This window comes from Watersipora subatra, chromosome 7 (genome assembly GCF_963576615.1).
Source record: "Watersipora subatra chromosome 7, tzWatSuba1.1, whole genome shotgun sequence".
Classification (NCBI taxonomy): Eukaryota; Metazoa; Bryozoa; class Gymnolaemata; order Cheilostomatida; family Watersiporidae; genus Watersipora; species Watersipora subatra.
In genome coordinates this window covers 24,638,018-24,651,026 of record NC_088714.1, presented here as the reverse complement: position 1 = coordinate 24,651,026, position 13,009 = coordinate 24,638,018, and the positions used below count along the sequence as shown (strand labels likewise).

Below are 13,009 nucleotides of genomic sequence, written 5' to 3'. Positions count from 1 at the left end.
TGTTTTCGAAGCATTCTGAATGGCGTGATATTTAAAGATAAGTAGCGGGGAAGTTCCATTTCCCAACTCGCTTTGGCATATTTTACACTCTGTCATCATTCGTACTTAATCATTGACTGTCTGGTCTTTGCATTCCTAACAATTATTTTTAGAATACATTGTTGTCTTACTATTTTCTATGTCCTATGAATGTCAGTTACCAGAATGTTTTTAAGCTAACATCTGAATAGTGGTAAGATTAAAATCAAATAGCACGCATATTTTAACCCACTACAGCAGCATATTGCAAGGGTATCAACTTGTTATTTCTGACATTTTTACTGAACTAGCAGTGCCATTGTGCAATAGCAATACCTTTTCATATGAAATATGATAGAACCGGGCTGATTCCGCGAAAGCTCCATTTAAAAGTTGCCATAATTATAAAAATAAGTATTTATTAAGCAACTCAACTTTGTATAGAGCAAAGGCTGTTTTATATTTTGTATAGCTTGAACACACTTAGGGTTTTGGATAACAACAAAAAAGTGCTCGGCAGAAATAAACAGAAAGATAAATAGAATAAACTCCTGAAGACAATCACACATGGAGTTGCTCTCTCTTTGTAAAACCATATGCTGTAACTCTTGACACAAATTATTGTCTCTATATTCTGACAGTAAATGTACTAGTCTCAGTTCCTTAATAATGCTTTATACTGTAGCCTCGGGTCGATCAGCCAGGTATTTAGTTAGCTTTGGATCAGCAGCTACCTTCGCTGTGAACTGCTTAGCCCATGGTGTCAAGGTCATGATGTCTGGAGTACCAGTTTTGCTGAATTCCATGGCCGCAAACAGAAACAGGTCAGCTAGGCCGAGCTGCAATGAAAGAAACCTCATAAAAACATCAAATTGTCTATCTACACACTTTGGTATGACAACTCCAAACTTACTTACAGCCTCTGCATGTGTTTTTCTTAGCATTTTAAATGCAATTAAGTTTTATCGATTTTAATCTGAAAACATTTAGACAAGCAGATCACCTCAAACATAAAAAGCAATTGCAAATGGTAGAAAAGTACTACTACTTTTTGATAAAATGTACAAAAATTTTGTGCAAGTTTATTTTTAATGAATATGCACACAAAAAAGTGATTTCAAACAAATATATAAAATAATAACATTGTACGAAAACCCGATACTGAGCATAAAAAGTTTTCAGTTCAATTTGTTATGCCACAAATTCTATGAATGTCTTTTAAGGTTGTTTAAGACACAACTAAAAAAAATTTATTTATTGTGTTATAATCTTGCCATTATTAGTACTATTTCATGGAAAAGATTTTACTGATTAATTTTTACAATTAGCTTCAGAAGATCGAATTTTTTTTAGTTATGACGAAAATAGTGAGCATCAAACATAACAAAAATTTTTTTGAAATTAATTGGCCGATGGAAAACTCTAAAAATAAACTTTGTCGGCAAAAAGTTGAAGACCTCAAGAATAATAGTAATAATAATAATAATAAGAATTTAAAGGCTCAAGTAAACTTATCTTTGTTGACACTGTCACGCTTACCTCATTACTGACTATATATTTCTTTCCTCTCTTTTTAGCCAAAGATTCGACATACTCAAGAACCTTTGTCCATTTAGTCTTTGCTTTTTGCAACAATTCCTCGCTGTTCTCAGGGACGGGTACGAGTTTGAAGACTTGCCAATTGTAGATATTAGGTAACGCATACATATTGATACAATCTTGGGCGCATTCAGTAACCAGGTCATGCAAGGTTTCCTCCCATTGAGTCTTTCCGCTTAGCCCTAGAGCAATAATCATAGTGTAAAGAAGGGAAGCGTGTTTGTTTAAAGAATACCTCCCTCAACTAATAAATATCATCACTCACTAGTACCGATCAAAATGTCTACATTTATCTCTGGCAAGAATTTTATCATTAGTGTAACTAGTGATAAACTTGTACCAAATATTTAGTCAATTTTATCAGGAATAGCGGTATTTTTTATTATGCGCAATTGTTTTTTGATGTTTGAGGTGATCAGATTGCCAGGATATTTCAAAATAAAAATTGGTAGAACTTGATCTCGATTAAAACGCTCAGATCAAACGAAAGTGTGATAATGACGTTTATAGTTGCAAAGAGACTTATGAAATTGAGGAGTGTAACGCTTCAACCTATAGCAATAGCCGATATCAGCTGTTGCACTGACAACTAGTGATGTCATTTTACACGTATTTCTATTTCTGAGCATTTTAACCACAATCAAGTTGTGTTGATTTTAGACTTGAAACAAACTGACAATCAGGTCATCTCAAACATCAAAAACAATCCCTAATAATAGAAAAATACTGATACTTTCTGATAAAATCTACAAAAGTTTTGTGTAGGTTCATCATTTACAGATCCATCATCTAGGTCATAAGGTCATAAGCATTGGTTTGTAGAAAAGGAGTGTTAGACAGAATGGCACTCCATGCTTTAAATGCTGGATCTTAGACTACAACAGGTACCCTGAGGCTAAGGACATCTTGGAGAATAGACACACCGCAAAAGAATGTAGATTAAAGCCTAATAATGTCAGACACCAAAGAATAAAAGGGCAGCAAAACACAGGCAGCAAAATAAAATTAGGGACATACTTTTCCATCTTTAGATCAGAGGAAAGTCATTTCCTTGCAATATTTTACTGCTTGCCTAAGTAGGTTTATAATTTATATTTATTTATTAAACCATATAATAAAGATAGAGAGAATTAAATGATAACTTTTGATTTAAATCTGTAACTATAACATAGCTAATGAAATATACAGTTTCACAGAACCCCTATTTTGCAAAGAATATGGCATTTTGCTAAAACCATTTTTGCCATGATTGATCATTATTTGCAGGGTTTCTATTTAAACTTTCACTGCATGAGAAATGGTTTTGACTGAAAGGCTCTCTCCCTGGGATTGTTAATTCGACCCGTTTTTACATCCTCTGTCCTAGTAAAACTGTCACCACTATGAACCCCTCGTGATTGCTTGGATAATCATGATCTATTAACATTGTAGTTGCACACAGCATAATCATAATATGTCCACCAAATCATTTACAACAAACAACCCATTAGAAACTGAGATTTAAGAACCTAAAATCATTGAGAATTTTTGCGAGCGCTCAGAACAAAATTCAGCCTCGAGAAATAAGTTACCTAGTTTTCTTGCTACGTGTCTCGCTATAACATTGGAGTTACACAGCATCCCTTCAGTGGTCTCCAGAACTGGTAGCTGGCCAAATGGTGTCTCTGCAATAAACTTATCTTGTAAGAGAAATTCATAAATATTAGCTGAAATATGAGCCTGTAGAAACTCAAATATAATGCAAACATTGTATTTGAAGTAAATCGTGTTCAAATATTTGAAGAACGGTGCACATCGGCCCTGTAATACGCATTAGATTAAGAAAACTTTAAACCGTATAAAAATTAAATGTTGACCATGCCGTCGCTCTTCAGATTACAACTCAGTTTTGCTAACACTGCTTCTTATCTAGGAAAGGCATATCAGCCTGCAATGCCTAAAAGTGAGATTATCTCAGTGTCATTTGTACAGACAATAGTGGCTCGTGCCATGTAAAATTTTCTAATTATTTACTTGTCCAGAGACGTTCTGGTTGTGGCTCACAAGGATTTTATGTAATAAATTGATTTGGGTCATTCTTGCAGGACACACTAGTAGATGCACCAACCGGCAGATTTTTTACTGAGCCACAAATTAGGAAAATATTACAAAACGCTGGCCACTATTAAATTTTCAGTCAACTTGTGAAAGACGTAATGCCATTATTATGGTAAATTTTAGGTGATGTAACTCAACATGCTTTGGCTTTTTTATTACAATAATGCGGAGTATTTATTTTCACCAATTTATCGACCACCTAAAGTTTGATTTTTCAATAGTGAGTACTAACCAAAATGGCACCCAGCCTTTGAAAAACTGATTTATAGAGCTTTGAGTAGTGGCGGATGCCATTTTTATTTTTTCATTGAGAGCAACTCAATACCATTACACTTGTTAGCGAGCTAGATGCTGGCTCGCTACATGAGATTTCCAAGAAATTTCCCCCCTTTCCCAAGGGGGGGGGGGGCACTACCGTGCAATAATTTTTCTCAAGTGATTGCTAATGCTATGGGTGTGAAAGGACAGACAAACAAACCAGACAGACCATATTAACAACTTCTTCCCTCAGCCAGTCATCTAGCCGCTTATCTAATGATGAACAAAGAATTGTCTGCTGAAATCCGCACACAAGATGGCACCTGCCATTCAAGAAACTGATTTCACTAGGTCATCAGTACTTACTCGGTTTGTATGCTGCAAAGTCATCACCGGTGATACGTGTGTCATCAAACTTTTTTCTAGCCACTACGTAAAGCATTCTGATAGCTTCTCCTCTGGCTCTCAGAGGAAGGTAGACCAGCTTGTCTTTGGTGGCCATTTTTAGTAAGCTTTCTAATCTGTGATCTGCAAGTAAAAATAAAATTTTGTTCCTCAATTTGACCGCTAGCAACAAGCACAAGGGTTGCCTTCTTTTAAGAAATGAGAGCAATACTTACCAGCTGTGCACCCTGCCAATTAGTCGCGCTCGATGTGTCTATTTAGTGACTGGCTGGCTATCACTGCAAATGGCCCCTTCTACCATCTTAGCAACAGCATCTAAAGCAAACAGGACAGCTTAATATTTTAGTGCTGCGATGGTTTTACAAACAAAATTAAAAATACGGGATGTCACATTAATAGTTGTTAAATATAAGGCGTAACAACCTTTTCATTTTACAAAATTTAGATTTGCTTTTCTCAGCATAGCTTTTATCTTAAGGCCATGTTAAACCACCATTGATGCATTCTACCTGCTTACCTACCAACTCGTATAATAGCATTGAACTGTTGTTACAGACCTAAAGCAGATATTGTTTTAGATATGAACTTTATTAATATGGAACCATGAGACATAAAATAATAACGATTATTGAAGTAAAAACACTTCTGCATAAAACTGTTCTCTGTGGGTTGGCAAAGTGTTGGTGTTTGGTAAAAGGTGTAGGGGATTTTATGGGTACATAGGACTTTAATATATGGTCAGGTAGGTTGGAGATATGATTTGAGTATTTTAGACAGCAAATATATTGAAATACAGTTAGCTCATCAGCATTTCAAGCATTTAGACGCTGGGTGTAACTGTCCATATCAGGTAACATAACCCTAAACATAGTTTTTGAAAGCATTTTATTTTGTTATTGTTTGTTTTGGAACTGTTTTAAAAATAGGTTAAAATTTAGTGGTATTGCACACTTGTCGCAATAAACAAAGATTTGAGCTGAGCAAGATACAATGCAATACATGAAAAATTAAACTCAAAGAATCAACCTTATATCTTGCAAATGCACCTCAACAAAATAATGTCCACTGGCACCAACCACTTCTGACTTCCCCTCAACAAAACCAACTTTACTAACCTGAAAACTGTAGAAAGAGCTGAAATTAAGGCCAGAATGGGTGCTATTCCTTTCTTTGATGCAATTTTTTAACATCTCTTGAAGTGGTTAACTACTGGATGTACCAACTGTGACTTTATGTCATAGAAGGCAAAAGGTTTTCATTGCACTTTTTTGTAAATAACAATCATAACATTTGCCTACGGCAAAGATTTATTATATTATAAAAATTCTAAATGAAAGTTCTTCAGCTGACAGTGAAGTAATTTGTATTGAAAAGGTTTATAGCATTGTCACAGCTCTAATATTTTTAGTGAACGCAAAAACTGCTGTGTCATATCTACTATTAAAAAAAATCAATCCTGCGTCTCCCACCTCGCATACAAACAAACAGCTTCTCTGACTAAACCAATATAATACCCTTGTTCTCTTCATCATATTTGAACAGAGTAAACAGACATCAAATGTCTACCATCATACGAGAGTGAAATCTGCTACTTGCTACACCATTCAACTACTGCTTGCAGTGCTGGCCTTTTTACACTACAGCCATATATAGATAATAACATCACAAAACAATTTCATACTCACTGCATGGATCCTGTCATATTGCAAAAGTGGGTTTAGCTAACCTGTACAGTACTTAAAAATGCCTGTATATTCTAAAGCATATACATTAGAAATTGTCTTAAAGGCTGACTTGCAACATAATTCACATTACAGTTATTTGGTATAATAAGATTCACCATGTCTTACTCTGTTGTGTTGTAGATGCAAAATATATGGGAATGTGATTACAAGCTGTTAAAAGCTAAAAAACGAACAGTTAATCGCAGCCACACGAAACTGCCATTGTTTGGATTCGCTTTCCAAAACTGCTCAAATGGGACGTAGTTGTTACAGGATGGTTTCTGTTTACACTTTCATGCAACCTCATTCGTCGAAATATTTTCACTAATATACTTCACGCATTCAATAAAACCATGTCTATTGTTCTTACACGCCTGTTTTATCGTCATTGTGATGCTGTCACTTTTAGTACTGATATCTTATAACTTACCGTAAAAAATCGTTAAACTTTTTAACCTTAGCTCGAAGGAGTACATATCATTGTCTGCTAATCATGACGAGTCTGTTGGTTACCTGTGATAATCGAAAAGTACTGCAAAAAATATTTGCGAAGTATTGGGTCACATGATCAGATTACGACTTGACGATTGAATAATGTCGAAACAAAACTGTAAAGTAGCGAGCATCTAAATTTAATACGGGGACTTCGGTAAAACCTGAAGTGTTTGTCATAAACTAGTGCTACGATATGTTTTATAGCAAGCTTTTTATTGGTCTTTCAATACACGTGAGAACATCACATGACAAGACGATAACCGAACTGTAATGACAACGTCAGATAAATAAACAGATTCCAATCTATGGCGGCTTTTCGTTTTTGAGCTTTTAAGGGCTTGTAATCACATTTCCACGTATTTGGCACCTACAACACAACAGAGTACGACATGGTGAATCTTTTGATACCAAATAACTGTAATGTGAATTTTGTAGTAAGTCAACCTTTAAGAGTTGCGCTGACTTATTTACAGTGGTTTTGAGAAAAAAATCTAATTTTGGCTACTTGAAAATAAGGAGTTTCATTGTATTCATTATAATAACATTGATACAAGCTGATCGAACTAGAGGTAAGTTTTCAGCGGTATTATTGGATGTAAGTACATTATAACTTACACTACAATATGTTGTTTAGTTCAGGTAATATTTGTTCGTGATGAAACAATTGCTTAGATAACAGCCACTTCATAATATGGGTTACCACTTACTTCAAACACCAACGCATATGGAATATTTAGTTGGTGAACATAACCTCTCTATAGCTCATTGTTGTTTAAAGGTTATTTGAAAGGAGAATTTTATGAATTTGTAGTTGTGAAAGGTCTTTGACTTGCCAACCAGCTGAGAAACTAAAAACAATTGCAATTAAAACAATTTCTAAGAAACAAGGCAGTGATGCCCTATGAATCTACGAAACTGGGAGCCTAAAGGTCGCGTCATATAAATACATCTAGTGATTTCATTACAAATTAGATCTCATACTGATTGAGGAATGTAAAATGAGGAGAAAATATTGGTGCTCCAAGAATCACTCGTATGCTAAACATGCTGTTTTACATATATTGAAAGTGATAATTCTCTTCAATTTGAAAGTTACGAACTGAGGTTGCCATGTTTATGAACATTTATTCCTGGGCCTGACTTAATTCGAGGAGTTGCTTTCCCACCTGATCTTATGCTTGAGCAAACACGGCTGTGTAGCTTTGTTGTGGTTGTTTGTACTTCTGGTTTATAGAGGCATATGAAACTTTGGTCACTTTGTGCCTAATTTGTTTTCAGTCAAATTCTGAAACTTGTAACCAATTGGACAATTAGTTTCCCAGATATCACCAAAATACCGAGCGCATTTCTATCTGACCGGCAAATATAAAATGTCTACTGACAGAGCATTACTTTCTAATGACACACTAATTGAACTTTGAAATTTGAAACCGTTTAGAATTCTTGGTAATGAAGAAACAAATTAGAAAAATCAGCCAGCTTTTCCTCAGCACAGAGGAGCATCATACTAAAACTATTTGTATTTCTATTCTATGTAACCATTAACATTCCATGTAACCACAAACAAAGCTTTATAGTAAAACTAGTTGTATTTCTATTCTATGTAACCATTAACATTCCATGTAACCACAAACAAAGCTTTATAGTAAAACTAGTTGTATTTCTATTCTATGTAACCATTAACATTCCATGTAACCACAAACAAAGCTTTATAGTAAAACTAGTGGTATTTCTATTCTATGTAACCATTAACATTCCATGTAACCACAAACAAAGCTTTATAGTAAAACTAGTGGTATTTCTATTCTATGTAACCATTAACATTCCATGTAACCACAAACAAAGCTTTATAGTAAAACTAGTTGTATTTCTATTCTATGTAACCATTAACATTCCATGTAACCACAAACAAAGCTTTATAGTAAAACTAGTTGTATTTCTATTCTATGTAACCATTAACATTCCATGTAACCACAAACAAAGCTTTATAGTGAAACTAGTTGTATTTCTATTCTATGTAACCATTAACATTCCATGTAACCACAAACAAAGCTTTATAGTAAAACTAGTTGTATTTCTATTCTATGTAACCATTAACATTCCATGTAACCACAAACAAAGCTTTATAGTAAAACTAGTTGTATTTCTATTCTATGTAACCATTAACATTCCATGTAACCACAAACAAAGCTTTATAGTAAAACTAGTTGTATTTCTATTCTATGTAACCATTAACATTCCATGTAACCACAAACAAAGCTTTATAGTAAAACTAGTTATATTTCTATTCTATGTAACCATTAACATTCCATGTAACTACAAACAAAGCTTTATAGTAAAACTAGTTGTATTTCTATTTTATGTAACCATTAATATTCCATGTAACCACAAACAAAGCTTTATAGTAAAACTAGTTGTATTCCTATTCTATGTAACCATTAATATTCCATGTAACCACAAACAAAGCTTTATAGTAAAACTAGTTGTATTTCTATTCTATGTAACCATTAACATTCCATGTAACCATAAACAAAGCTTTATAGTAAAACTATTTGTATTTCTATTCTATGTAACCATTAACATTCCATGTAACCACAAACAAAGCTTTATAGTAAAACTAGTTGTATTTCTATTCTATGTAACCATTAACATTCCATGTAACCACAAACAAAGCTTTATAGTAAAACTAGTTATATTTCTATTCTATGTAACCATTAACATTCCATGTAACTACAAACAAAGCTTTATAGTAAAACTAGTTGTATTTCTATTCTACGTAACCATTAACATTCCATGTAACCACAAACAAAGCTATATAGTAAAACTAGTTGTATTTCTATTCTACGTAACCATTAACATTCCATGTAACCACAAACAAAGCTTTATAGTAAAACTAGTTGTATTTCTATTCTATGTAACCATTAACATTCCATGTAACCACAAACAAAGCTTTATAGTAAAACTAATTGTTTTTCTATTCTATGTAACCATTAACATTCCATGTAACCACAAACAAAGCTTTATAGTAAAACTAGTTGTTTTTCTATTCTATGTAACCATTAACATTCCATGTAACCACAAACAAAGCTTTATAGTAAAACTAGTTGTATTTCTATTCTATGTAACCATTAACATTCCATGTAACTACAAACAAAGCTTTATAGTAAAACTAGTTGTATTCCCATTCTATGTAACCATTAATATTCCATGTAACCACAAACAAAGCTTTATAGTAAAACTAGTTGTATTCCTATTCTATGTAACCATTAATATTCCATGTAACCACAAACAAAGCTTTATAGTAAAACTAGTTGTATTCCTATTCTATGTAACCATTAATATTCCATGTAACCACAAACAAAGCTTTATAGTAAAACTAGTTGTATTCCTATTCTATGTAACCATTAATATTCCATGTAACCACAAACAAAGCTTTATAGTAAAACTAGTTGTATTCCTATTCTATGTAACCATTAACATTCCATGTAACCACAAACAAAGCTTTATAGTAAAACTAGTTGTATTTCTATTCTATGTAACCATTAACATTCCATGTAACTACAAACAAAGCTTTATAGTAAAACTAGTTGTATTCCCATTCTATGTAACCATTAATATTCCATGTAACCACAAACAAAGCTTTATAGTAAAACTAGTTGTATTCCCATTTTATGTAACCATTAATATTCCATGTAACCACAAACAAAGCTTTATAGTAAAACTAGTTGTATTCCTATTCTATGTAACCATTAATATTCCATGTAACCACAAACAAAGCTTTATAGTAAAACTAGTTGTATTTCTATTCTATGTAACCATTAACATTCCATGTAACCATAAACAAAGCTTTATAGTAAAACTAGTTGTATTCCTATTCTATGTAACCATTAATATTCCATGTAACCACAAACAAAGCTTTATAGTAAAACTAGTTGTATTCCTATTCTATGTAACCATTAATATTCCATGTAACCACAAACAAAGCTTTATAGTAAAACTAGTTGTATTTCTATTCTATGTAACCATTAACATTCCATGTAACCATAAACAAAGCTTTATAGTAAAACTATTTGTATTTCTATTCTATGTAACCATTAACATTCCATGTAACCACAAACAAAGCTTTATAGTAAAACTAGTTGTATTTCTATTCTATGTAACCATTAACATTCCATGTAACCACAAACAAAGCTTTATAGTAAAACTAGTTATATTTCTATTCTATGTAACCATTAACATTCCATGTAACTACAAACAAAGCTTTATAGTAAAACTAGTTGTATTTCTATTCTACGTAACCATTAACATTCCATGTAACCACAAACAAAGCTATATAGTAAAACTAGTTGTATTTCTATTCTATGTAACCATTAATATTCCATGTAACCACAAACAAAGCTTTATAGTAAAACTAGTTGTATTCCCATTCTATGTAACCATTAATATTCCATGTAACCACAAACAAAGCTTTATAGTAAAACTAGTTGTATTCCTATTCTATGTAACCATTAATATTCCATGTAACCACAAACAAAGCTTTATAGTAAAACTAGTTGTATTTCTATTCTATGTAACCATTAACATTCCATGTAACCATAAACAAAGCTTTATAGTAAAACTAGTTGTATTCCTATTCTATGTAACCATTAATATTCCATGTAACCACAAACAAAGCTTTTTAGTAAAACTAGTTGTATTCCTATTCTATGTAACCATTAATATTCCATGTAACCACAAACAAAGCTTTATAGTAAAACTAGTTGTATTTCTATTCTATGTAACCATTAATATTCCATGTAACCACAAACAAAGCTTTATAGTAAAACTAGTTGTATTTCTATTCTATGTAACCATTAATATTCCATGTAACCACAAACAAAGCTTTATAGTAAAACTAATTGTTTTTCTATTCATAACAAATATATGCACTCTATCAGACTCGGTGTACAGTGATCATTATGTTTCTTCAGTTATCTTTAAAATATCACTTCTATGAAGGAGCATGAAAAAATTTTTTATTAATTCATTTTTACTTCTTTGATAGAGTTCTATAAGATTGGATGAAAATGACGTTCAGCTCAAAATGAAAAGTGTTATTGTAAGTTGTTATCCTATCCTCAACTCAAAATGAAAAGTGTTATTGTAAGTTGTTATCCTATCCTCAGCTCAAAATGAAAATGTGTTATTGTAAGTTGTTATCCTATCCTCAGCTCAAAATGAAAAGTGTTATTGTAAGTTGTTATCCTATCCTCAGCTCAAAATGAAAAGTGTTATTGTAAGTTGTTATCCTATCCTCAGCTCAAAATGAAAAGTGTTATTGTAAGTTGTTATCCTATCCTCAGCTCAAAATGAAAAGTGTTATTGTAAGTTGTTATCCTATCCTCAGCTCAGAATGAAAAGTGTTATTGTAAGTTGTTATCCTATCCTCAACTCAAAATGAAAAGTGTTATTGTAAGTTGTTATCCTATCCTCAGCTCAAAATGAAAAGTGTTATTGTAAGTTGTTATCCTATCCTCAGCTCAAAATGAAAAGTGTTATTGTAAGTTGTTATTCTATCCTCAGCTCAAAATGAAAAGTGTTATTGTAAGTTGTTATCCTATCCTCAACTCAAAATGAAAAGTGTTATTGTAAGTTGTTATCCTATCCTCAGCTCAAAATGAAAAGTGTTATTGTAAGTTGTTATCCTATCCTCAGCTCAAAATGAAAAGTGTTATTGTAAGTTGTTATCCTATCCTCAGCTCAGAATGAAAAGTGTTATTGTAAGTTGTTATCCTATCCTCAGCTCAGAATGAAAAGTGTTATTGTAAGTTGTTATCCTATTTAAAGGAAAGTTGTTCATATGCTTAATTCTAGATCAGGACAACCTCTAGTATACACAAGAACAGATCTCAGTGTTAAATACTGGTTAGCCGTGCTTCCCACCATAGTTTACAATAACAAATAGAGGAAACTAATCCAAGCATGGAGAATAGTCATAATATCGGTGTTAAATGATACATAAAATTGGAATATCGGTGAATGATTGGAGGAAAACGTCCTAATCAGACAGAGCATATCAAATTGCAATAATGGACAGCAGCCGAACAACAAAAAGTTTACTCAAGCTCTATTACAGCTCGAAAAATTGTTACAATTTCTCTATAATTATATTAAAAATACTTACCTTCATCTAGTTCGTTTTGTAGCTAGCCAAAACATTTGATGCTCTCACCACAGAAAATTTGGTTATAGTCCAGCGATTGTAAAGGAATGATTAGGATTACAAGAGTAGTTGAATACTACAGTGTATTCAAATTGTTTAATTGTATTATTCAACCGCGACAGGTGTGCCACATGCTATAAAAATAGCCAATGGTTCGATTAAGTATTTAATTTGTTTTTGAAGCATTCTGAATGGCGTGATATTTGAAGAT

At 32.6% G+C, this 13,009-nt stretch overlaps 1 protein-coding gene across 1 annotated transcript; it reads right to left on the bottom strand.

Annotated features, from left to right (window-relative positions):
* Nucleotides 1–536: 536 nt before the first annotated feature.
* Nucleotides 537–12,820, bottom strand: LOC137400269 (probable glutathione S-transferase 8). The gene is made up of 6 exons (XM_068086598.1): nucleotides 12,760–12,820; nucleotides 4,593–4,692; nucleotides 4,339–4,500; nucleotides 3,189–3,281; nucleotides 1,558–1,799; nucleotides 537–857 (listed from the first exon to the last, which is right to left on the bottom strand). Exons 3-6 carry the CDS (start codon nucleotides 4,472–4,474, stop codon nucleotides 693–695), a joined length of 636 nt encoding a protein of 211 aa, XP_067942699.1. The 5' UTR covers nucleotides 4,475–4,500; nucleotides 4,593–4,692; nucleotides 12,760–12,820; the 3' UTR covers nucleotides 537–692.
* Between the last annotated feature and the right edge of the window lie 189 nt (nucleotides 12,821–13,009).

Coding starts and splice junctions, on each gene's coding strand:
- LOC137400269 (XM_068086598.1), bottom strand. CDS start 4,474: ATGGCCACCAAAGACAAGCTGGTCTACCTTCCTCTGAGAGCCAGAGGA. Junction 1,800..3,188: donor ACACGTAGCAAGAAAACTAG/GTAACTTATTTC, acceptor TTATTGCTCTAG/GGCTAAGCGGAAAGACTCAA. Junction 858..1,557: donor AATATATAGTCAGTAATGAG/GTAAGCGTGACA, acceptor CTTTCATTGCAG/CTCGGCCTAGCTGACCTGTT.